The sequence below is a fragment of the Podarcis erhardii genome, assembly GCF_964252035.2.
Source record: "Podarcis erhardii genome assembly, chromosome: 10".
NCBI classification, from domain to species: Eukaryota; Metazoa; Chordata; class Lepidosauria; order Squamata; family Lacertidae; genus Podarcis; species Podarcis erhardii.
The window spans coordinates 71,010,875-71,035,951 of NC_138500.1; the positions used below are offsets into that span (position 1 = coordinate 71,010,875).

The 25,077-nt window shown below is 46.4% G+C and overlaps 1 protein-coding gene across 1 annotated transcript in view; it reads left to right on the plus strand.

Moving 5' to 3' along the window:
- The window catches only part of CCDC146 (coiled-coil domain containing 146), a 77,263-nt gene that overhangs the window by 37,658 nt on the left and 14,528 nt on the right, over positions 1–25,077 (plus strand). The window contains exons 4-11 of the mRNA XM_081879110.1: positions 1,254–1,336; positions 2,128–2,337; positions 3,209–3,266; positions 7,640–7,816; positions 7,956–8,029; positions 17,782–18,009; positions 19,412–19,598; positions 24,750–24,845. Coding sequence (XP_081735236.1) covers positions 1,254–1,336; positions 2,128–2,337; positions 3,209–3,266; positions 7,640–7,816; positions 7,956–8,029; positions 17,782–18,009; positions 19,412–19,598; positions 24,750–24,845 — 1,113 coding nt within the window. The remainder of the gene's footprint in view (positions 1–1,253; positions 1,337–2,127; positions 2,338–3,208; positions 3,267–7,639; positions 7,817–7,955; positions 8,030–17,781; positions 18,010–19,411; positions 19,599–24,749; positions 24,846–25,077) is intronic.

Here is a 25,077-nt window from a genome sequence, read left to right on the forward strand (position 1 = left end):
TCCCTTTGATTGAGAATGAATTCAAGGAGGCATCCCAAAAAAGGGTGTGATGTAGGTGACTTCAGTTACCCTCACATAGACTGGGTTACATCTATGTTTTGTGAGTCTATGATTCTGTGGCCCAGTCGCAACAAACAAGTACAATTTCTAGATACCCTAAACAGTTACCCTAGATCAGTTTGTCATGGAGCTGACCAGAGGGGCAGTGACACTGAACTTAAGTGGTGCAAGATGTAAAAGTTCATTCACTGATTTGGAACGGTGACCACAGCGCTATCAAATTCAATATATATGTAAATAGACCATTGCCAAGAAAATCCAACTCCATCACATTTGAGTTCAAAAGAGAAAACTTCCCAAAGATGAGGAAATTGGTTAAAAAGGAAGTTGAAAGGAAAAGTCAGGAAGGTCAAATCTCTCCAAAAGGCTTAAAAGTTCTTTAAAACCACAATATTAGAAGCTCTGCTAGAATGTATGTCACAGATCAGGAAGGGTAAAACCAGGGTCATGAGGATACAAATGTGGAAATGAGCAGAATCTAAACCGCTATTGGAGTCAGTAAGGTTTTCTTTAGAAAGCAGAAGGTTTTCCACTGGAAGAATGAGGAACAGAGACAAACAGTGGTAGCATGAGTTGAAGTTCTTATTGACAAAATGAAAAATGAAAACTTGCCATGTCTGGATGAGATTGGCCTGGAAGATCTTAAAGATTTTCAATATGAAATTGCTGATCTTCTATCAGAAATATGTAACTTGTGCCTAAGATCAGCCACCATACTTGAAAACAGGAAAGCAGCCAATATTACATCAATTTTAAAAAAGAAATTGAGAGGGAATCCTAGAAATTATATACTGGTCTAATTTGAATATCTTAGAAATAAATTTCACAAATGGAAGAGCAAATTCTCACATGCTTCCATGACCAGGGGGAAACTACGCTGGAATTGAAGTTTAAGAATTTTGTATTTTAAAATGGTAGCTAATAGTACTTGAGTGTTGGAAATGATATAAAATTCCTTCCAAGAGGATTAGCTCAATATTGAGATCTCAGCAAAGAGAACCTAATTTTTTATATACTGAAGCTTTATACCACAAGTTGTGAAACAAATCACCCCAGGCATTTAATCATTCCTGGGTATTGCTTGATACAGTGAAAAGTTTCAATTTGTTTTCATGTTAGATAAAAGCGTTGCCTGATTCTTTTCATAATAATTATTCAAGTAAATTCATAATTGTCACTCTTACATTTCTTAGTTGTTTTATGATGGAAAAATCCCTGGAACCAGAATGGCTGAACTGAAGGCAAAGTATACTGTTCTGCATGATACCCTAGTAAGGTAAGCTTTGTAGACCTTTCTGTATGTAACGTGAGTACTTATTTCTAGTGATTAAATATTTGTGCTAATTATGTGTTTGTAACTCAGCAAGAAAAATAAAATAAAATATACTGAGAAAATTTGTTCAAATTAAAAGATGGGAGAGGAGAACAAAGGGTGTGTTTCTGTTCACTATTTCTACCATCATTCCAAACTTAGGTCTTCTGGAGAAGCCAGGAAACACTGTGTTTGGTGGTTGTGCCCGGTTATTAAACTGTTCTGAATGAATGTCAAATTCTTCCAGAAATGCTCCATATATATTTATGTAAATATTTGAACAGCAGTGAAGATTATTTCTTTCACCCAAGCACTAGTTTTGTTGAATCATTGACCTCAAGGCTAAGTGTTTCAAGGTTCTAAAAGACAGCCAGACAAGAGTTTCCTGCTTTCAGATATAGTTCCATTAAAATTTTAATATTGTAAGCATGGAAATAATACTCTATTGAATGCGTACACAGGAGAAAGAGTACAAAGCAAAGATTTATCTCAGCATTTGATTCCCAATTTTGGCCATGCAGTAAATAATAAGAAATCTGTTCCTCCTTTTTCCCTATTGGTTGTCTTTCCCTACTGTCAAAACTTACATTCTTAGATGAATAGAGCAATAATCTAATCTAACTTCTTTGCCTTTGTCACTTGGTGCTCCGAAGATATGAAATAATATTTGTGATTTGCAATAACTTTCCATTATAGTAGTTGAAGGTTTGTTTCCTAAAAATGTGTTTTATCCCAACATTGCTGTTTTGCTTCAGCTTACAGGAAGCAGAGATTCAGCTGCTACAGGATGCCAAACGTTTCACGGTCGAAATAGAACAGCAAGAGCAGATACTAGAAACTACTGATCAGTTTCCAGAGGGATATTCTTCAGACGTCACCAAACTGAGACAGCAGTACCTGAGATATGTCAATGAATACAATGCGATTCAGGAAAGGGAGTATGAAATTCAGTACAAGTTGAACAGGTAGATAATATTGGAGTGGCTATCTGCAATACGAACTATGTACCAAGGAGTAATGACTGTCACATATCCAGTTGATTGACAAATGGGGAACCCTTGGTTTGCGTAGGCTAGGGCAGGGAGAGTGGAGCTGCATGGAGCCACTGGACTTTAACTGCCTGGTGAGGACACGAAAAGTGGATGCATCAGATAAGGCAGTCAGCTGAAGTTAGGGCTAAACTACATGTTACACTTAGTATGTAGCATGCAGATATGTCTCATGTTTTCCTTAAATTAATTACAGGTGTGGAGGGCAATTGTTACTGGGATAAATTCCATACCCACCCCCTGCATGGCTGTGAGGTTTAGGGAAAATGTTTGCATGGGGGCTACTGGGAACTTTTTTCTAAGCCTTGTAGCCACGAAGGAAGCGGGTTTTTTTGTGGGAGCATGACTTGGGCAGAAGGGATGTAACTCCCTTCCCTATGCACCAGAGTCCCAATAACATTTGCCCCCCACATTTGCAGCTGATTAAAGAGGTGGGGGAGACATGCGCATTAAGTGCAATGTATAATTTTCCCCTGAGACATCTGATGGGAGTTGGAGTCTAGCAACTGATTGAAGAGCCCGGGTTCCCCATCCCAGAGACAAAATGTTGGGAACTAGTTGTTGCAGATATGAATCTTACGAGTGAGTAAATCCAAAATTGTGACACTATTGTGACATTATTAACTTATTTTAACAAAACCAATACTTAGCCTTTCATTTTGGCCCCTTTTGTTTTCCTTAGCTGTATATTGAAGCATTTCAAGGGTACATGCTTGCAAATAATTTATATTTAAATCACCTTATTGACATTATGAGTTGAATGATCTTTTGTGCTGTTTTCCTTTAGTTTACGAGAAGACAAGAATCTCATCGAAAGGGAGTATAAAAGAATGCCAAAAGCTACTGTAAGTAAGAAGGGGATCGAGATACGGATATGCTCGTACCCCTTCCAATCTGCGCCCCATCCCGAGAGACGAGGGTAGGGTGAGCAAGGATTACTCACCTCCGTCACTGGTGTTGTGCAATGCCAGGTCTATAGGCAACAAAACCGCCACCCTGCGAGATTTCTTTACCTCGCAGGGGGTCGACCTGGCTTGTGTGACGGAGACCTGGGTGCGCGAAGGGGTAACTGTTACCTTACGAGAGATGGCGCCCCCGGGTTTCTCCGTCCTCCACCAGTCGCGGACTGTGGGCCGGGGGGGAGGGGTGGCGTTATTAATCCGGGAAGATTGTCCTTTCAGGGCTCTACCATCGCCATCGATCCCCGGCATTGAATGTGTTGGCCTAGTGTGGGGCTCCGAGGTGAGCTTGGCTGTCTGGCTGGTGTACCGGCCACCCAGCGCACCAGCAGCCACCCTGTCAGGCCTGCTGGAGGCGGTGGCCGGCTGGGCCTTGGAGTTCCCTAACCTATTGGTATTGGGGGACTTCAACATCCATGCTGATGCCACTCCCTCCTCGCAGGCTCTGGACCTGGTGTCTTCCATGGCGACACTAGGGCTCTCCCAGTTTGTTTCGGGCCCCACACATCAAGCAGGCCACACGCTGGATCTGATCTTTGGCATCGGTATAGATGTGATCATGTTTCCTTCGATGAAGGTGCCATGGTCTGATCACTATGCCCTGAAAGCCAGGATTGACGTTCCACCCCCACCCTGCTTGGGTGGCGAGCCAATTTGGGCTCGCCCGCAAAGGCTGATGGACCCTGATAGATTCCGTCAAGCCTTGCGGGACCTTTCTCCCCCTGGCGACTCATTGACTGAGCTTGTTGAGGCCTGGAATACCCAGCTCCTGGCAGCCATCAATGAGATCGCACCTAAGCGCCCTCTGCGACCCCGCAGAAACCGGGCTCCCTGGTTTACCGAGGAGCTCCGGAAAATGAAGCGGGACCTCAGACGGCTAGAGCGAGTATGGCGGGGTGCCCGTGACGGAGCCTCAAGAACATCTTATAGGGTTTTTATGAAAACCTATGAGATGGCAGTGAAGGCCGCTAAGAAGTCTTACTTCTCGGCCTCCATTGCATCCGCTAGCTCTCGCCCGGCGCAATTATTTAGTATAATTCGGTCTTTAACGTCCCTCGAAGGACAGCCAAATTTAAATAACAATTTGACACACAGCTGTGAGGCATTTGCGAGCTTTTTTGCGGAGAAGGTCTTGTTGCTCCGCCATGACCTCCCTGCCAATTTGGATACAATAAAGGAACTGGAGGCCCCTCGACTGTCCTCGGGTCCAGTATTGGACCACTTTGACCGGATATCCCCAGCCGATGTGGACAGACTCCTCCGAGCTGGAAAGCCCACCACATGTCCTCTCGACCCGTGCCCGTCCTGGCTGATTAGAGCGTGTCCAGACGAGGTGCGGGCCCCCCTGGGGGATATCATCAATCTGTCCCTTGGCACCGGGACATTCCCAGGGGAACTGAAGGAGGCAGTGGTGCGCCCGCTCTTAAAGAAAACATCATTAGATCCCTTAGATCTATCCAATTACCGCCCGGTTTCGAATCTTCCATTCCTGGGTAAGGTGATTGAGAGAGCGGTTGCTGAACAGCTTGGTAGGTTTCTGGATGAAACATCGGCTCTGGATCCATTCCAGTCCGGCTTCCGCGCTGGTCATGGGACTGAGACGGCTCTGGTCGCCCTAACAGATGACCTCCGCAGGCAGCTGGATCGAGGCGGGTCGGGGCTGCTGATTCTTCTAGACCTGTCAGCAGCCTTCGACATGGTCGATCACGAACTCCTGGACCACCGCCTTGCCGACGTGGGGATCCAGGGCACAGTCCTTCAATGGCTGCGCTCGTTTCTCTCCGGTCGGGGACAGAGGGTGGCGCTTGGGGGGGAATTGTCATCCCGCCACTCCTTGGTGTGTGGCGTGCCCCAGGGTGCAATACTCTCCCCAATGCTTTTTAACATCTTTATGCGCCCCCTCGCCCAGCTTGTCCGGAGTTTTGGGCTGGGCTGCCATCAGTATGCTGATGACACCCAACTCTATCTGTTGATGGACGGCCACCCGGACTCTGCCCCAGACACACTGATCAGATGCTTGGAGGCTGTGGCTGGATGGTTACGTGGGAGCCGGCTGAAGTTAAATCCTTCGAAGACAGAGGTCCTCTGGCTGGGACGGGACGACGGGGGGCTGAGGGGGCAACTCCCATCTCTTGCGGGGGTGCAATTAGTGCCAGCACCATCCGTTAAGAGTTTGGGTGTAATCTTCGATACCTCCCTCTCTATGGAGGCGCAGATTGCAGCTATAACAAAGGCGGCATTCTTTCATCTCCGCCAAGCTAAGCAGTTGGCTCCTTACCTCTCACGCCCCGACCTAGCCACTGTGATCCACGCGACGGTCACCTCCAGACTGGATTATTGTAACTCGCTCTACGTGGGGCTGCCCTTGAGACTGACCCAGAAACTCCAGCGGGTGCAAAATGCTGCAGCGAGACTCCTTACGGGGTCTTCGCTTAGAGATCACATTCATCCGGTGCTATACCAGCTGCACTGGCTCCCGGTGGAGTACCGGATCAGGTTTAAGGTGCTGGTTTTAACCTTCAAAGCCCTATACGGCCTAGGGCCCTCGTACCTACGGGACCGCCTCTCCTGGTATGCCCCACAGAGGAACTTACGATCTTCAAATAAAAACATCTTGAAGGTCCCAAGCCACAGAGAGGTTAGGCTGGCCTCAACTAGAGCCAGGGCTTTTTCGGCTGCGGCTCCAACCTGGTGGAACGCTCTCTCACAAGAGACAAGGGCCCTGCAGGACTTGACATCTTTCCGCAGGGCCTGCAAGACAGAGCTGTTCCACCTGGCCTTTGGTCAGGGCGCAGCCTGACTCCCTCCTCTGGCAATCTTTACAAAACTTTAGTTTATGGTTGCCATCAATTTTGATTTTAATTCATTTTAATCCATTTTTATAATGTTTTATAATGTTGTACTGTTTTAGTGTTGTTAGCCGCCCTGAGCCCGGCTTCGGCTGGGGAGGGCGGGATATAAATAAAATTTATTATTATTATTATTATTATTATGTTCGTGTTACCTGTGACTCCTAGTGTTGTGCCATTTGGCTGGATAAAAACAACAAAGCATAATGTGGCACCTTAAAGATGACCACCAACATTTGCTGTGTAAATTAGGCTATATATTGTTCAGTCCTTTTGGTTTGAGCCACCATCTTGTGAGTAGTTAAGGGAGAAAAGTATTTTAAGTTCATACATCATGTAAAATATGGCACTATATCCTATCTCCATTTCCATATTTGTCTGGGATAGTTTTGATAGATATGCTTACCACTTTCCTTGACATTTCTTATTGTTTCGAGATGTAAAATTCTTAACCATGTTTAGCATTAGATGTGTACCAAGGTTAACCAGAGTTTGAAACCAGGGTGTACGGACTTTCTTTGCACTTTGCAGATTACAGGGAGTTGTAGGCATCCTGAGCCAAACCAGACAAGCTTGTTGGCTTCTGGAGAGGCGCTTATACTACTTTGTGCATCCCCTGGTCCTTTTTGCTGCCATGCCACACTAAACTAAGCCAAAATTTGGCTTAGTATGTCATTGTTGGGAAACAGAAATGTGGAGCTGCCCTGTGGTAGCTTGCATTGCTTCTATTCATTTGCATTTGGCTTTTTCAGTGAGAAAACAAGGTACAGCAGGGCAAACAGTTTTGAAAGTGAAAGAAAACTACAAAGCTAAGCTTCAGGAAGAGCAAAAACAGTTATATGATCTTCCAAATAATCCAGCCAAATACCACCAAAGTTATAGTTTGTGACAAGTTTCATTTCAAATGTTTTGTCCCCTTCCCCCCAAAACACGGTAGCACTTAACTGTCATTGACAGTAGCAGCAGTCACTGACTTCTTTGCTACTGCCTGTGCCTTAGCCTTCAGGAGACCTGCTCCATATGTCCCTAATCTAAAACATATCCCTAGAAACCCAGAGGTGGAGATCTCCTAATCCCATCCAATTTAAGGTGGTTGCTGATGAACTGAATGGGTTGGGTTACGACCGACAGGACGGAGGCAGGAGAGCAAAGAACTCTGGGAGGCAGGCGCAGTCCCCTCCCTTTTTATTCCTGACCCTAATGAGGGACTGCCACAAAACAAATCTACAACACAACTGAGAGATTTTGTAATAGGGAAGCTAAATGGGCAGTAATATTGCAGGTCAAATAACATGCATGCCCCTAAAATACTATTTTAACATGCATTCTAGAATAACCATGTTTTAATGTTTTCCTAATTCGTGCATTCCACTTTCCAAACATGAAGTGACTAATTTTCGCTTTTTAAAGGATGCAGATAAGAGGATGAAGGCTCTGAGGGAAAGCTGTGAAGAGCTTCGTAAAGAAACTACACACAGGCGGCAAGAAATCAGAGCACTGAAAGATGATCTTTCTTTAAGACACAAGCGCCTTACTAAGGATCAAAAAGAACTCGAGGAACTATTTCGGAAGCAAGAAGAAATAAAAGTAATTCAATAATATATTCATTAGTCTGTGTAGCTGTGCACCACTGTGTGCTCCCAATTGATACAACTTGAATATTAGTTCTGTAGCTTTCCATAAAACCTCAGTCTGTGTAGACTAATGTTTATATTTTTATCACTAGGATGACCTTGTCCGTCTTCAAGCCATTCCTCTTCAGCTCGGAAAGGATATGGACAAAATAAACCGCAGAATGCAGTATGGGTTTCTTTCCTTAATGTTTTTTGTTTGCCCAGTATTATGTATATTTATTGACTTTCTACCCTTCCTCCCAAAGGAGCCTATATTGCTAGCAGCCCAGTGGATTGTCCTATTAAGCCCACTGCCGTTTTCTTGAATTTAAGCCACCTGGCACTTAAACGTTGATCCTAAATATTTGTGTTGGTCTGTTTGCTGGTGTGACAAGCATGACATCATGGTTTGTGATGCTGTGGTTACACAGCAATAGGTTCTTCCCACCTTTCACATTGGTTTGTTGAACTGGGTCCTCTTCTTCTGGCTTCCACAACACTCACAATCCAATCCTGACAAAATCATAGGCAATGGGGAACATATGACCCTTCCGCTGTTGTTGGACCTTAACTCCCATTAGTTCCTGCCAGCATGGCCAGTGGTTTGGTATGATGGGTATTATAACCCAACAATCTCTAGGTGGCCACAGGTTCTTCATACCTGCCCTAGACTGAAGCTCTTGTTTTAGTGATAGCAGAGATATTCATCTCCATCAAATTGATAATGTAACATATTACATGGGTGCTCACTACAAGCACCTGTATAGCGATGCTGTGCTGCATTACGGCCTCCTGCTGCTATGAAAAATGTTTCTTTCTTTTTTCTTTTTCTTTTTGTTTTTTTCTGAAGGCATGGCTTGTTTTATCTGGTGCTGTTATTACGTTGTGACTGTGCAGTTAGATGGTGAACAGCTTTAAATCATACTTTTAAAAGCTACAGAAATAACATAGAAATTCTGATATTTCAGGAACGTGATTATTTGAGATTGCATTTTGTTTTCCTGCTACTTTATAGGTCTTTGGTCCTTCTTGCCATTAGCTTTTCAAGCTTCAAAGCCCTTAGAGGCTAGTATTCTGTGGATCTCCATCAGAGCTTTTGAGATGGACAAAAGGTCCTCAGGGTCCTGTAAAGCTAAACTGATGCACAGCCATCTAAACATATGATGTCAACTACAACATCAAAGGAAGATGAAGCAAACTTGTTTTCTCCTGCCCTGGAGGGTAGGACTTGAACCCATGGCTACAAGTTTCAAGAAAGGAGATTCCAACTAAACATCAGGAAAAACTTTCTGGCCGTAAGAGCTGTTCGACAGTGCAGCAGTCTCCCTCACGAGATTGCAGACTCTCCTTCCTTGGAGATTTTTAAGTGGAGGTTGGATGGTCATCTGTCATGAATCCTTTAGCTAAGATTCTTGCATTGCAGGGATTGGACTAAATGACCCTTGGAATGTATAATTTTTTTAATCAGTTTCTAAAAGTGAGGAGCTGAGTTCTTATTGAAAAGGGTTTTTATAATAAAATCCTTTCCACCTGCCATATTAGGTACACCTTTTCATAGTAAAAAAAGTAATCAATTGGATTAAAAGTGTAAGTGTTTTATCAGCACCTGGGTAGAAAATGTAAGGCCATCAAGACTTTGCTCCTGATTTTATCAGAGCACAGATGAGTAACAACATGGAGCTGTTCAGACTTCCAAGGGACGCTTGTGAGGGGGACATGAGCATCTTTGGGGGCAGGCACAAGGAGTGTGGTGGTTAGGCATAGTCTCTGGATTCCTAGTGTTTGTTTTAAAAATAGTTACATCTCTAGCCCTTGTGAAAACTAATATATGATGTCAAATGTGGAGGCACTATTCTGTTAATTTGTTTTGTAAGAAACTAGCCTGTTGCTTAAACCACAGAGCCTAGGACTTGCCAATCAGAAGGTCGGCAGTTTGAATCCCTGCGACGGGGTGAGCTCCCGTTCCTCAGTCCCTGCTCCTGCCAACCTAGCAGTTCGAAAGCATGTCAAAGTGCAAGTTGATAAATAGGTACCGCTCCGGCAGGAAGGTAAATGGCGTTTCCGTGCGCTGCTCTGGTTCGCCAGAAGCGGCCTAGTCATGCTGGCCACATGACCCGGAAGCTGTACGCTGGCTCCCTTGGCCAATAAAGCAAGATGAGCGCCGCAACCCCAGAGTCGGCCACGACTGGACCTAATGGTCAGGGGTCCCTTTACCCAGCCTGCTCCCACCTTTCAGTGTTTTTAGCCAATGAATGATATCACAACATTGATCGACATTTATGAAAACAAATCTAACCACTCAGATAATGAGAAGTCTAGAGTGACACACCCATTTTCTACAGATTGAACTAGGCTCAAGCTTAAAGCTTTCCCTGGCGAAGTGCTCATCGCCCCATAGAAAACAATTCAGGCATCCGTGATTTTAGTGTAGTTAATGATTAGGCAAAAGTTACAAAAAAACAAAACAAAACATTGCAGCAAAAATTGGACTTTTTGGATCTTTCTAACTCAGATATTATTGCGTAGCCCCCAAAGTTATAACTGAGCTTGTAAAAATTAAAGAAGTTGCCCTACCAATGCAGTTATTTCAGGGTCTGTGTCTGAGAGAGCATGGATTACACTGGCTCTATACACAGGGTTATTTCCATTTTCAAGAGTGGGAGTTAAGAGTAATGTAATGCCAACCCTGAAATGTACTCTAGTGTTTATCCTGGGACTTATTCTTTTTTTAGTGAATGAATGTGGAGGGGGTAGCTGTAATTATTATTATTATTAATTATTATTATTATTATTGTCAGAGTCACCCGTGGTCCCAGCTCACAAGAGACCAAAGTCCACTCCAGCTTATGTACAAAAGCTTTTATTGAAGAACATTAGTAGCTTTACATCCGAGGTCTGTGACCCTACGTCTGTTACGCTTAGACCGCTGAAGTCCCCTCTGAGTCAGTACCGCCTCTACACCAGTTTAAGAGGCTTGTACTGGTCCACCTCTTTCTCTCTTTCCTTTTCCGCAGGGTCTTTCTGCCCCCCTGTGTTCTCTCCCTTCGGGACTCTCCAGAGGCTGAATCCTCTGCCGCCTCCTCCCCCCTCCTTCGGGCTTTGGGACCAGGCTCCTCCCCAGGACTCTCTTCATTTCCGCGCGCCTCCCATTTTGAACTTGGCGCGCGTACGTTGCTCCTGACCTTCCCTTCGACAGTTACACTGCCCTCGATACTACTTTCCTCCCCTTCCGGCAGGACGTTTTGCCCTGATCTCCTTCCCCTCTCTCCTTCCTGTTCTGCTCCTTCTGACACACTGGTCACTCCTCCCCCCTCACTCCGTTCCAGCGGAGCAGCCGGTCTCGCTCTCCAACTCCCACTGGGGGTTCCCCCTTCGTTTCCCTGCTCCTGACTGCTTCCCCCTCTAGCTCCCCTTGGCTTGACCAGAGGGGCTCCCTTTTGGGAGTCCTCCGATTCACTGGACGGACTCATGGACAATCTTGGGTCATTGTCATCCTCTTCCTCGTCAGTCTGGAATCCTTCCCCCTCACTTTCTGTCTCCTCCCTCATCTGCGTCTCTCTCCCTGAACCCCTGACATCCATCCCCCCCTCGAAGCCCCCCCTTCCCCCCTGCCGGCCCTCGGAGGCAGGTCGTGGGAGCCGCAGCTCTTCGGAGGTAGATGCAGGATCCAGTTCGTTTGCTTCAATGTCCTCTGCTAGCAGCTCGGTGTATGTGTGTTCGAATGCGGGTTCTTCACCCAAGATGTTCTCGGCTCCCTCTTCCATTGTTACTTCGTCTGGAGCTGCCTGCCAAGGCCCCGTCAGCCATTTCTTGCGCCAGTCGTCCTCTGGTTGCTCGTCCCACCAGTAAGAGGGTTCTGTGTCTACCCCCGAACACGATCCCCTGGACGGGCTTGATTCTGGCGTTCTCTCCTCGGCGGAAGAAAAGCCCCTGAAAGTACTGTCTGAAAGTGTGGGTGTAAAGAGCCAGTCATCAAAATACTCGGCTGGCATGGGTCTATGCGGGAAAAGTGCATGGAACTCGTCTTTCAGAAGAGGTTCGTCTAAAGCGTAGTCCGGCACCCAAATATTGGCACTGGCCGGGGTACCCTCTCTGGCTAGAAGGTATTCTACTCCCTCTACCCCCCATCTCGAGTCCAGGATCTCAGTGACCTCGTTGAGTGGTTCGGCCCTGGGCGCCCCCTCCCTCTCGGGTGACTGAGTGCGTGCGTGCAGTACTGTTTCAGACTCCTGAAACCTGTGCGGGGTCTTGTAGGGAGTGAGCACCGACCTATGAAAGACCGGGTGCACTCTGGAACCTTCAGGGAGGGCCAGTCGAAAAGCTACAGGGTTAATCCTAGCCTCCACCTGGTATGGCCCTAGCTGCCTGTGTCCCAGCTTCTTCTTAGCCAACGACCTGGCTGGCATCGCTTGGGCCGCTAACCATACCCAGTCCCCCACCTGGATGTCCTCTCCCACTCTCCTGTTTTTGTCTGCCTGCACCTTATATGCTTGTTTGGCTAGCTCCAAATGTCTCCGCAGCTCCTCGTGCACCTCTTGCAGTTCTGCTGCGAACTGGTCGGCTTCTTGCGTCACCCCCTCTCCCGGTGTTACGAACCCCGGGAAGGTTCTGGGATGACGACCATTGTTCGCGAAGAACGGCGTCACCCCCGTCGACGCGTGCTTCGTGTTGTTGTAGGCAAACTCCGCCATCAGCAGGTAGTCCACCCACGCCGCCGGGCGCTGATTGGCGTAACATCTCAGGTACTGCTGCATGATCGCGTTGACTCTCTCTGCTTGGCCGTTGGTCTGCGGATGCCTTGCCGACGTTAGGTTGATCTTGACATGCAGGATACCTAGAAGCTTCCGCCAAAAAGTAGAAACAAATTGGCGCCCCCTATCGGACAGGATGGATTGTGGCAGCCCATGCACCTTGAACACGTGATCGATGAAGAGTTTGGCGGTCTGTTCCGCCGTCGCCACCTTCGCGCAAGGAATGAAGTGCGCCATCTTGGTGAACAGGTCCACCACCACCAGCACCGCCGTCTTGCCTCTGGAGCTGGGCAGGTCAGTGACGAAGTCCAGCGCCACCCTCTCCCACGGTTGCTGTGGCGTCTCCAGCGGTTCCAGTAACCCCGCTGGCTTCTGGTGCACTGGCTTGGACCTCTGACAAGTGTCACACCTGGCGACGTAATCCGCTATCTCTCACCGCATCTGGGGCCACCAAAAGTCCCTGGCCACCAGTTCTATTGTCTTCTCCTTGCCGAAGTGTCCCGCACTGGGGGCGTCGTGCAACTGCTGCAGAACCCTTGCGCGGAGCTCTTTGCCCGGTACGTAGAGGGCACCTTTGTGAGTTAACAGCCCGTCGCGTAATTGGAACTCATCTTCTCTCTGCGAACCCCTGCGCAGCGCCTCCATCTTGGATTGTGCAAATCGATCTACTTGCAACGCACGTCGCACCGCGTCCAGGTCGACTGCGATGGTAGCGCACGTCCACGCCTGCGGTGCGAAAATGTGCTTGGCTGCCACTGGCGCTGCTTCCTCGAGATATTGCGGTTTCCTGGAGAGCGCGTCGGCTATAACGTTGGATTCTCCTGGGATGTATTCTATCCTGAAGTCGAAATCCGCGAAGAATTCAGCCCAGCGCATGTGTCTTTGGCTCTGGAGCTTCGCCGTGCGCCAATACTCTAAGTTCTTGTGATCTGTGCGGACCTGCACTGTGTGCTTGGCACCTATGAGGAAGTGTCGCCACGCTTTGAAGGCAGCGTGGATGGCCAACAGCTCTCTGTCCCATATGGTGTAGTTTTGCTCCGCCTTGCTGAGCTTTCGGGAGTAAAAGGCACAGGGTCTCCAATTTCCTTGGGAATCTTCTTGCAGGAGCACGGCTCCCACCGCTCTGTCTGAGGCGTCGGTCTCTACTCGCATGGGTCTGCCCGGATTCACGTGCATCAGCTGCTCCTCGGAAGCGAAGAGGCTTTTAAGCTTCCTAAAAGAGCGCTCCGCCTGTTCCGTCCAAGCGAACTTCTTCTTCTTGGAACTGAGGGTGTCCGTGATTGCTGCCGTCTCCTTTGCAAAACCCCTGATGAATTTGCGGTAGAAATTGGCGAACCCGACAAATCTCTGGACCTCCTTCCGATTGCGTGGGCTCTTCCAGTCTAACACGGCGCGGACCTTGACGCTGTCCATGGCCAGCCCCTTGTCAGACAGCTTGTAGCCGAGGAAATCCACCTCCATCACATCAAATTGGCATTTCTCCAACTTGGCGTAGAGCCTGTGTTCTCGCAGTCTCTGCAGGACCTCCTTCATGTCTCTTTCATGAGCCTCCTGCGATTCCGAAAAGATCAGGATGTCGTCGAGGAAACACACACACTTCTTGTAGAGGAGCCCCGCCAGCATGTGATGCATAAAGGCTTGGAAGACGTGAGATCCATTTTGGAGACCAAACGGCATAACTCTGTATTCATACGTGCCCAGAGGCGTGAACATGGCCGTCTTCCACTCATCGCCCTCCCGGATACGGATGAGATTATACGCTCCACGCAGATCCAACTTGGTGAAGATCTTCCCCTTCCGCACGGTCGCTAGGAGGTCATCAATCTTGGGCATGGGAAGGCCTTGGGCTTGGTCATGGAATTTATGGCCCTGAAATCCACAATGAGTCTTTTCTGGGGCGTGTCTTTCTTCTTTACAAAAAACACAGGACTGCCCCCCACTGCTTTGGACTCCCGGATGAATCCACGCTTCAAATTATGCTCTATGAACTCCCTGAGTTCTTGCATCTCGTCCTCAGACATGGAATACAGCTTCGCAGTCGGCAGCTGCGCCTCCGGCAACAGGTCGATCGCGCAATCGTAAGGTCTGTGGGGCGGCAGCCGGTCAGCTTCCTTCTCGCAGAAAACCTCCAGGAAACTCTCGTACTTGCGAGGAACTGCCTGCGCCATGCCAAGTTGCAGCTGCTGCTCCGCCCCTTCCTCCTGGCTGGACTGGATACAATGTTGAGCACAGTACGATGAGCAAAAGGTGATCTGCCGTTGGTACCACGCTATCGCAGGACTGTGTCTCTCCAGCCAACTCATGCCTAGTACTATAGGCGTGTCCGACAGGCGGGTGACATTGAAGCTGATGACTTCTCTATGATGTCCAATCCGCATCTCCATGGGGGGCGTCTGTTGCACAACTTGTCCTCCCAGCAATTTCCTGCCATCAACCGTGACTACGTTTAGAGGCGTTGTCGCGGGCAGAAGCGTTATGCGATGCTGCTTGACGAAATGCACCCCCACAAAGTCCGCGTTGCTCCCAGAATCGATCATGATGGGGACTTCCAGGGTGGTTCCGTTCGGCAACTGGAGTGTTGCAGTGAGCTGCACCGTTGGCTTGGGTGGTAAAGGGTCTGTACGTTGCAAAGGCACTGGGGACTGCTCTACAGATTCGCCTGGCTGAGCCCCAGCAGCTCTGCTTCCAGCCAGGCACTGTCGTTTCCCTGAGGCTGCTCCTCTTGCATCACTTCTGCTGCCACTGTTGCTAAGGCTGCAGTGTGCTTCTGGGGCCTCTGGGGGCACTCTTTCGCGATGTATTGTGCACTGTCACAGATGTAACATTTCCTGTTCCCTCTAGGAGGCTTCGCCTTTACTGCACCGGATGCGGGGACTCTGGCTGTTGCTTGAGCCTTAGCACCACCAATCTCCATCGGTTCCTCCCCCTGCCGCGCCAGAGGCGAGGGATGTGCCTGGCTGAAGTCTCTGGAGAGAAAAAGAGGCGTCCTTGCCGGTGCACGCGCCTGGCGTCCCTCCTCATTGTGCCAAGGACGTTCTTCGTGCCGTACCCCTATTGCAAGAGCCCTCTGCACGACGTCCTCCAGGGTCTGAGGTCTGTCTCCCCTGGCAAGTTCATCTTTTATGGGGCCGCTGAGACCCTCCCAGAACAAATCTCTCACTGGTTTGCAGTCCTTCTCCCAGCCTAAGACAGTCAGTAAGGCGAAAAATCGCGAATGATACTGACGCACAGTGGCTCTCCCTTGCCGCAACCCGTGCATTTCCCTGCGTGCAAGATCAAGATCCACGGTTGACTGGAAACAAGCGTCCATCGCTTTAATAAATTCATCAGAATCGCGGCGGGCAGGGCCGTCTTCGCGCCACAAATTGCGCAACCAAGCTCTTGCCTCCCCATGCAAATGAGACACAATAAACCCCACTTTCTCCTCTTCATCTTTAAAGTCATTACGAAGCAAATGCAGTGCATACAAGACGTCTGCTCTGAAACTTGGGTAGTGCTTTAGGTTCCCATCGAAGTGGGTGACTAGACTGCCCCCCCGCCTTCCAAGTCCAATTCCCTCCGATCTGGACGCTGGGAACCCTTCCCTGCTTGCACGCTCCCACCTTGTTTGCAGGTCCTGGCAGCGCTTCTCCGCTTCATCACTCTTCTTCTGAGATGCAATGACTGCAGCGGTGAGTTCTGTAACTGCGTTTCGCAGTGTTGTCAGCTGCTCCTCCGCACTCATGGCTGCTACCGTTCGTGAGCTTTGCAAAAAAAAATTTTGCGTTCTTAGAGAGGGGACTTGCTGTCAGAGTCACCCGTGGTCCCAGCTCACAAGAGACCAAAGTCCACTCCAGCTTATGTACAAAAGCTTTTATTGAAGAACATTAGTAGCTTTACATCCGAGGTCTGTGACCCTACGTCTGTTACGCTTAGACCGCTGAAGTCCCCTCTGAGTCAGTACCGCCTCTACACCAGTTTAAGAGGCTTGTACTGGTCCACCTCTTTCTCTCTTTCCTTTTCCGCAGGGTCTTTCTGCCCCCCTGTGTTCTCTCCCTTCGGGACTCTCCAGAGGCTGAATCCTCTGCCGCCTCCTCCCCCCTCCTTCGGGCTTTGGGACCAGGCTCCTCCCCAGGACTCTCTTCATTTCCGCGCGCCTCCCATTTTGAACTTGGCGCGCGTACGTTGCTCCTGACCTTCCCTTCGACAGTTACACTGCCCTCGATACTACTTTCCTCCCCTTCCGGCAGGACGTTTTGCCCTGATCTCCTTCCCCTCTCTCCTTCCTGTTCTGCTCCTTCTGACACACTGGTCACTCCTCCCCCCTCACTCCGTTCCAGCGGAGCAGCCGGTCTCGCTCTCCAACTCCCACTGGGGGTTCCCCCTTCGTTTCCCTGCTCCTGACTGCTTCCCCCTCTAGCTCCCCTTGGCTTGACCAGAGGGGCTCCCTTTTGGGAGTCCTCCGATTCACTGGACGGACTCATGGACAATCTTGGGTCATTGTCCTCGTCAGTCTGGAATCCTTCCCCCTCACTTTCTGTCTCCTCCCTCATCTGCGTCTCTCTCCCTGAACCCCTGACAATTATTATTATTATTATTATTACTTATACCCTGCCCATCTGGCTGGGTTTCCCCAACCACTCTGGGCGGCTTCCAACAGGAGATTAAAAAATACATTAAAACATCAGTCATTAAAAAACTTCCCTAAACAGGGCTGTTAAGTTAATTGCAGTAGCAGTGCAATTAATTAAAGACTTAAGGGGTCCAGAAAAAACACTGAAGATTCCAACTGAGGGTGGAAAGACACAGTATGGATGCCAGGTCTGTCTGTAGATGAACACCAGGTCTGTCCAGTGAAAAACAACACAGGGATATTCCTAGAACTAGATTCTCAGAGACAGGTCTACCCAAGTCTCATTACTGTTCTGTCACCAGATCTACTAGAAATTTTAGACCAGTTCCCTGTTAGCTATATATGTTTATTTATTTGGAATATTTACTACTCCCTGCCCCCTGTCACATGAAAGCAGGCAGTGCATTATGGACCTTTAATTGCTTCAACATGGTCTCATGGTTTTGGAAAAGGAATTTGGGTCTAAGTCTCACATTAATTTTTATTGTGTTTTTACTGGAGTACAACAGGTATAATGGCAGGATGTGAGCAGAGACCTGTTTCGTTACTAATATAAACACCTGCAATTGTCTACAGAGAAACGGAGAAAAGGAGAAAGGCAATGCAGGAAGAAGCACGAGAGATATTTGAGTCCTTAAGAAAAATAGAGGCAAAAAATGACGAGGCGCTAGAAGAAAAGGATGATGTGATGAAAGAGGTGGAGGGGAAAAAGGCTTTGCTGGAAAGCAAGGAGCGAGAATTTATCTCTCTTACTAAAATGCATGAAATGAACAAAGAGAATGAAGGAAGTGCCATAGCAGAAAGGTAAGGAGGAATTTGTCTTTCACCACCTGTTTTGCTTGCTAAATTCCACTGGGTTGCTAGGTTGTGTTTCCAAGATGCGTATATGGGAGAAGACTCCTGTTCAGATATTCCAGTATAAACTGTACATCATTTTAAATATCTCATCCCGCACCTTTGAATTGGGCCTGGAAACAAAAAGGGAGCGAATGCTGTTTTTCCAGCTTATTGCTGTAACAAGCAGCTATAGGGAGCCCTGTGGATCTTCAGAAACTTCTCAGTGACTCATAAATCAGCAGATCAGCTTCTTTGTCAGATGATAATATGGTCAAGCAAACTGGTAGATACGGTGAGATGAGCCTACCAATTTTCTAAAAAAATTCGTGCGTCTGGTGAAGTGACCTCAAGCCCAGTGATTTTCAAACTTGCTGTGGGTTAATTCACAGAGCCTAGGGCTTGCCAATCGAAAGGTCGCAGTTCGGATCCCCGCAACGGGGTGAGCTCCTGTTGCTCGGTCCCTGTTCCTGCCAACCTAGCAGTTCAAAAGCATGTCAAAGTGCAAGTAGATAAATAAGTACCGCTCCAGCGGAAAGGTAAACGGTGTTTCCGTGCACTGCTCTGGTTGCGGCTTAGTCATGCTGGTCACATGACCCGGAAGCTGTACGCCGGCTCCCTCGGCCAAGAAAGCTAGATGAGCGCTGCAACCCCAGAGTCGTCCGCGACTGGACCTAACGGTCAGGGGTCCCTTTACCTTAGTTTACCTTCAGGAAACAGTTTCCCATTGCAGATCTACTATAGAATCCCTCTGTGTTGAAGAGGATCTCAAGACTGTTTCTAGGCCACAAGCTGTCAGTAAATATAGAGCAGTGACTAGGTCTGTGCGGGCTTAACTGACATTCTTGGAAAACTGGTAATATGCTCTACAATGCACCACATTGCGAAGAAAAAGTGGCAGTGATGGGCAAGTTGCCTTTCAGGTAGCCTGTCTGCCATGGATGATCTTCGCATTGAGAGGCTCCTTTGGAATCCCAAGAGATCACGTGGCATGGTTGGAAAACATTAATCTCCATAAAGCTTTTGGTTTTGTTGCAACAGACTGACATAGCTTCTTTTGTGGAACAAAAAATGCTGTAACACTGGTAAAGTTGAATCAGTGTCCTTGAAAGTGATTGCTGGTTTCATATTTTGACTGCTGCCCAACAATAGTTTTTTCTCCCACTCTTCCTAACTGTATTTTTGTTTATTCCTATAAATGTTACATCAAGATGCACTCAGGGCAGCTCACAAGAGTTTTAAAAAAATAACAAAACAAATCACAGCATTATAAATAACAGGAATTCATTGATTTTGTTTATACCTATTCCTTGCCCAGTTTTATTTTTCCTTTCTTTTGTACATTTTGTTTCCTTTCTGTACACTTCTGTAGGGCTATCTTAGAAATGGGTTCTCGTAACTATATTACGACAAAGCAAAAACTGCAAGACACTTTGAGTCGGATGCAAAGAGAGAGAGAGAAAGATTTCAGGAATTTTAAAAAGATGGAGATGCAATTGAAGATAGCTCAGGAGGGCTTGGAGCAAATCAGATCCTATCACGAGAGAATCCAATTAGAGGTTTGTATGAATAAGTTTGATTAGAGATATTTTTCCTGGTTAAAATTAGCTTGAAAATGTTTCCACAATGCTGTTTTCTCTTTCAGACTGTGCCAGTAATTAATTCGGTTACCTGTTTTAAACATTGGCAAAGAGACATAACTATATTTATTTGGCAGGGAAAGAGACCAAGAATAAACTTTAAGAATTTAACAGATGCTAAAGAAAGAGGAGGTTTGGCCTTACCTAATTTCAAACTGTATCATGAAGCAGCATGTTTAACTTGCTTAAAAGAGTGAATAACATTAAAAAATACTAGATTATTAGACTTGGAACAATTTGACAGAAGATATGGATGGCATTCATATCTGTGGTATGACAAAGTCAATAAAAATAAAGATTTTCTTAATCATTATATAAGTAGGGGTCTGATGGAGGTGTGAAGGAGAACTAAAAGCCTTCTGGAACATAAGACTCCCTTATGGTTATCACCAATGGAGGCCTGTGCACATAAATCAACAAATATGCAACCCGAATGGGCTTTATATAGAGATTTATTGAGCTTTCAGGATGTAAGCTTTAGAAATTCGTCAAAATACAAAACTTAGTGGGTAATTGGTTCCAGTATCATCAGTTAAACAACATCTATAAAAAAAGATTTAAATAATGGATTTGCTAAAGAGGTTGGACATAATATAGATATGGCTGCCTGGGAAAAGCTTTGGAAAACAGGAATGAAATTTACAGCACGTTATGGCCTAAAGGAAAACTATTACAAGATGATGTATAGATCTAATCCCAAAGAAGCTAGCTCAAAAGTACAAAAATGTATTAAACAAATCTTGGAAATGTAAAGTTTGTTAGGGGTCATTCTATCATATGTGGTGAGCCTGCAGGAAGGCGAAAGGCCTTTTGGGACATGATATAGAATGAAATTAATAAAAGATTTAAAGTGACTTTTCCCAAGAGACTACAATCGTCCCTGCTGGGGAAACTAGACAGTAAAATCCCAAAGAAAGCCTTAATGGTACTTGTACGTGACTACAGCTGCAAGCACTGATAAAAGATATAAATTTAGAACCTTTTAAAGAGCTCTGGAAACCATTTCTTGTCTAAAAAAAAAGTTATTTCCCATATGTGAAGATCCCAGAGGGGTTTGCAGTGTAAGAAAACAGCAAAATATATTAAGAAACATGTTAGAGAGGATGAAATCAGGTAAGACAGAACCTTAAATTGTATGTAATTTGAGTTATAAACATGGGTGATGGGTGAGCAATAAGTCACTAGTTTTGTTGAATTGGAATATAATTGTTGAGTCACAAATGTAACTCTATATATAGAAAAATATATATATATTACAAAAAAGAGAAAATGTTTCTCCACACAGGATTGTGTGTGCATAGTGTTGTGGCAGCGTTGGAATACTACAATCATTAACACATCCAGCTTTTGCCAGGTGACATGGAATTCCAGCATGAAGGCAGCCACAACAACCAAGGGCTTGCTGTTTTAAAGAATAACAAACAGCAACAAGAGACCAAAAAAGCAAAAATATTTGTATCAGCAAGCTATGGCAAAAAAGCAAAAAAAAAAATCAGCAAGCTATGGCAGTAAAAACTAAAACTTGGGTAACTGAGAATCTGGCTATGTTTGCCTTTGAAGGTTACCGAATGCTGTATTTAGAGGAAGGATATGTTCCTTTCGAAAGAAATAAAACACCCCGTGATAAATCTGTAGATTCTGCTTTTCACAGTTTCAGACTGTGTCACACACTCCATCCAGCCTAGATTGTACTGTACTTTGATGCTGCAACCGTGCAAATTCCTAAAGGCTGATGCACACCAGACTGGAAGGAAGCATGAAGCCTCCCTTTATACCCTGGGAGTCAACCCGACCCATGAAGTCCTCAGTCAGGGGTCTGCCCCAGACCCCTCACAGAGGAGCCAGAATACACAGAGGAGCCCCCCCCCCCGGCAATTGGCCCAAGTGTGCTTTTGTGTGCCTGGCTGCATAGAGAGATGTTCTGTTCCACCCCACACTGCTTGCTACTTCAAATTATGACTTGCGTGTCGAGACTCCGCAGCCCCCCCCTCATTGGGAAATAACTCACACAAGGACACGGATATTAGGTTTATGTTATTGGGCAAATTTGGCCACAACTTTATTGAATTACAGAATGTGAGTGGTATTGGCTTAGGCATTGATTAGACCCGACTATATCTGACTCCTGCCCGCTGCGCAGGAAGTCTGGTAAGGGTAAACCACTGGTAGGGGGAACCCTGGACTTAATGAAGCACAGTGGACCAACACCAGCTGATGGCATGGCTCCCCAAATCAACACAGACTGTGGAAACTTCACACTGGACTTCACGCATCTGGCATTGTGTGCCTCCCCATTCTTCCTCCAGACCCTGGGTCCTTGGTTTCCAAGTGAGATGCAAAAGCTGCTCTCATCAGAAAAGAGATTTGGGGAGCCATGTCACCAGCTGGTGTTGGTCCACTGTGCTTCATGAAGTCCAGGGTCAACGTAGCCGTCTACCAGGAGATTTTGGAGCACTTCATGCTTCCTTCCGCAGACGAGCTTTATGGGGATGCTGATTTCATTTTCCAGCAGGACTTTGTCACCCGCCTACACTGCCAAAAGTACCAAAACCTGGTCCATGGGATCACTGTGCTTGATTGGCCAGCAAACTTGCCTGACCTGAACCCCATAGAGAATCTATGGGGCATTGCCAAGAGAAAGATGAGAGACATGAGACCGAGCAATGTAGAAGAGCTGAAGGCTGCTATTGAAGCTTCCTGGTCTTCCATAACACCTCAGCAGTGCCACAAGCTGATAGCATCCATGCCACGCCACATTGAGGTAGTAATTGATGCAAAAGGGGCCCAAACCAAGTATTGAGTACATGTGCATGCTTCTACTTCTCAGAGGTAGAAGAAGAAGAAGAGTTTGGATTTGATATCCCGCCTTTCACTCCCCTTCAGGAGTCTCAAAGCGGCTAACATTCTCCTTTCCCTTCCTCCCCCACAACAAACACTCTGTGAGGTGAGTGGGGCTGAGAGACTTCAGAGAAGTGTGACTGGCCCAAGGTCACCCAGCAGCTGCATGTGGAGGAGCGGAGACGCGAACCCGGTTCCCCAGATTAGGAGACTACCGCTCTTAACCACTACACCACACTGGCTCCCAATATTGGAGAGGTCCAATATTGCTCTATTTGCAGTCCTTGTTTTGCTGATTTCATTTCATATTCTAATTTTCTGAGATTGTTAATTTGGGGTTTTTATCAGCTGTACACCATAAACATCACAATTATAACAAATAAAGGCTTGACATATCTCGCTTTGCATGTCATGAGTCTATCTCATATATTAGTTTCACCTTTTAAGTTGCATTACTGAAATAAATGAACTTTTCCACAATATTCTAATTTTCTGAGTTTCACCTGTAAATGTTAATCCATATGTTAGGCCTGGAAGAATAGAGTTATAATGTATAACTTTTTTATGTAGTCTAACCAGATAACTCCGGATATTTATGGAGGCTCGGCATAAGGTTGACCGAGAAGCCAAGAGGGCGAAATGCAGAGGGGAACGAGCCAGGCCTTATTGTGAGGGTAACATATAGGAAACTACACAAAACTGACGGCTTTGCTGATTAATTCTTCCAGTAATGTTACAACTGCGTCACTAGGTTGTTCTTTTTTAAAGGAACTCTAACAAAGCATATGAAAATGCTTCGCGCCCCCCCCCAATCCCTTCGATGCTATGGCAATGTTCTACCCAATTGCATATAATTTTGTGGGAAGTACTGTATGAATAAGCATTCACAGAATCAGGAAACAGGTTGTGACAGAAGCACTTCCTACAAACCAGTTATTTCACAAGAGCATCATGCCAGATTCCCTTGTGAAACTGCTTACTGTGCAGTTGTGCCTTTTCCCAGCAACGTGCCAATCCGAGGCAGACAGGGCAACAGGGGTAAAGTGTATTGTGTGTGTCAGTAACATTTTGGGCTATATGATCTTGCTGCAGTTAAGCCAAAAGAACCAACCACAACATTATCAGTGGAAATGGAATACCAGAGGAGTGTTGAAATAGTAGCTTTTACAAGACCTCCATATTTCTTCTATCATGCCTTCCGCTCAGTTGTGTAAAGTAACCCAGGAGCTGCCAGGCATTTTAAAATTATACTGGAAAGCATTGCTTAACTGTCTAATGGTCTGAAGTTGTTAGGAAAATTGCCCTTCTGTAAATACTTCTGTGCACGCAAACTGATGGGCATTCACAGATAGCAAGTTCCAAAAAATCCGTATTAGGGCAATCATATTTTTAAAAGTGCCTTAAGTGATGGGGTACAATGATGCCGTGATGTTGCAAGTTGATAAGCTGGCATCACCATAACATGAGAATTCTAGTCTGGCAGCAGCATCCAAAACTGATACACAACACAGAAATAGGCAGAGAAAGGGTGTGGCATGTTTAGGACACCTAGAACCCACGTCAAAAGGTATTTCAGCCACCACAGTACAAATTATGCCAACACACATCTGCATGACTAAGTTTGCTTACAATAGCAGCCTATCATTATATATCATATGTCAGCACTGTGATTATTATGGTTCAGGTGGTTATTACAGATCAGTTGGTGCTTGTCTTGTGTATCTTGATATTTAGAGCCCATGGAATCCCACTGAGTTTAACATGTCTACAGTGGTACCTCGCTTCAGGTACAGACACTTCAGGTTACAGACACCTCTGGTTACAGACTCTGCTAACCCAGAAATAGTACCTCGGGTTAAGAACTTTGCTTCAGGATGAGAACAGAAATCGTTCAGTGATGGTGCTACAGCAGCAGGAGGCCCCATTAGCTAAAGTGGTACCTCAGGTGAAGAACAGTTTCAGGTTAAGAATGGACCTCCAGAATTCCAGGTTGCAGCTGTAATACCTACATCAACTGCTGTGATGGTTGCTTTTCTAGCATCCTTTAGCAAGCCATTTAACAAACTTTTTTTAAAAAAACCATGTTCTGCAGTTGGAATGTGTACCTACATTCCTAAATCTTAATCTTTAATTCAGTTAATGTTTAAGGAAGATGCTAAGTACTGTCTATGCTAAAATACCACCATTTCCTTCTTTTGCATATGTTAACTGTCTCAGGTTTCCCTTTTTTAGCTAGATGCTGTTCCAAAAGATGATGGGACACTACTAGAAAGACGAAGGGAGCTCCAGAGGGAAGTAGAAATGATTAAGAGAAATCTGGCCCAGGAGGTATGTTATTACCATGCCCCATATTTTATGTTTTTCTAGTTCTTTTCCGTTCTACAATACAGTGGTGCCTCGCAAGACGAAAAGAATCCGTTCTGCGATTCTCTTCGTCTAGCGGTTTTTTCGTCTTGCAAAGCAAGCCCATTCACGACTTAGCGGATTAGCGCTATTAGCGGCTTTTAGCGGCTTAGCGGATCAGCTGATAAGCGGCTTAGCGGCTTAGAAAAAGGGGGGA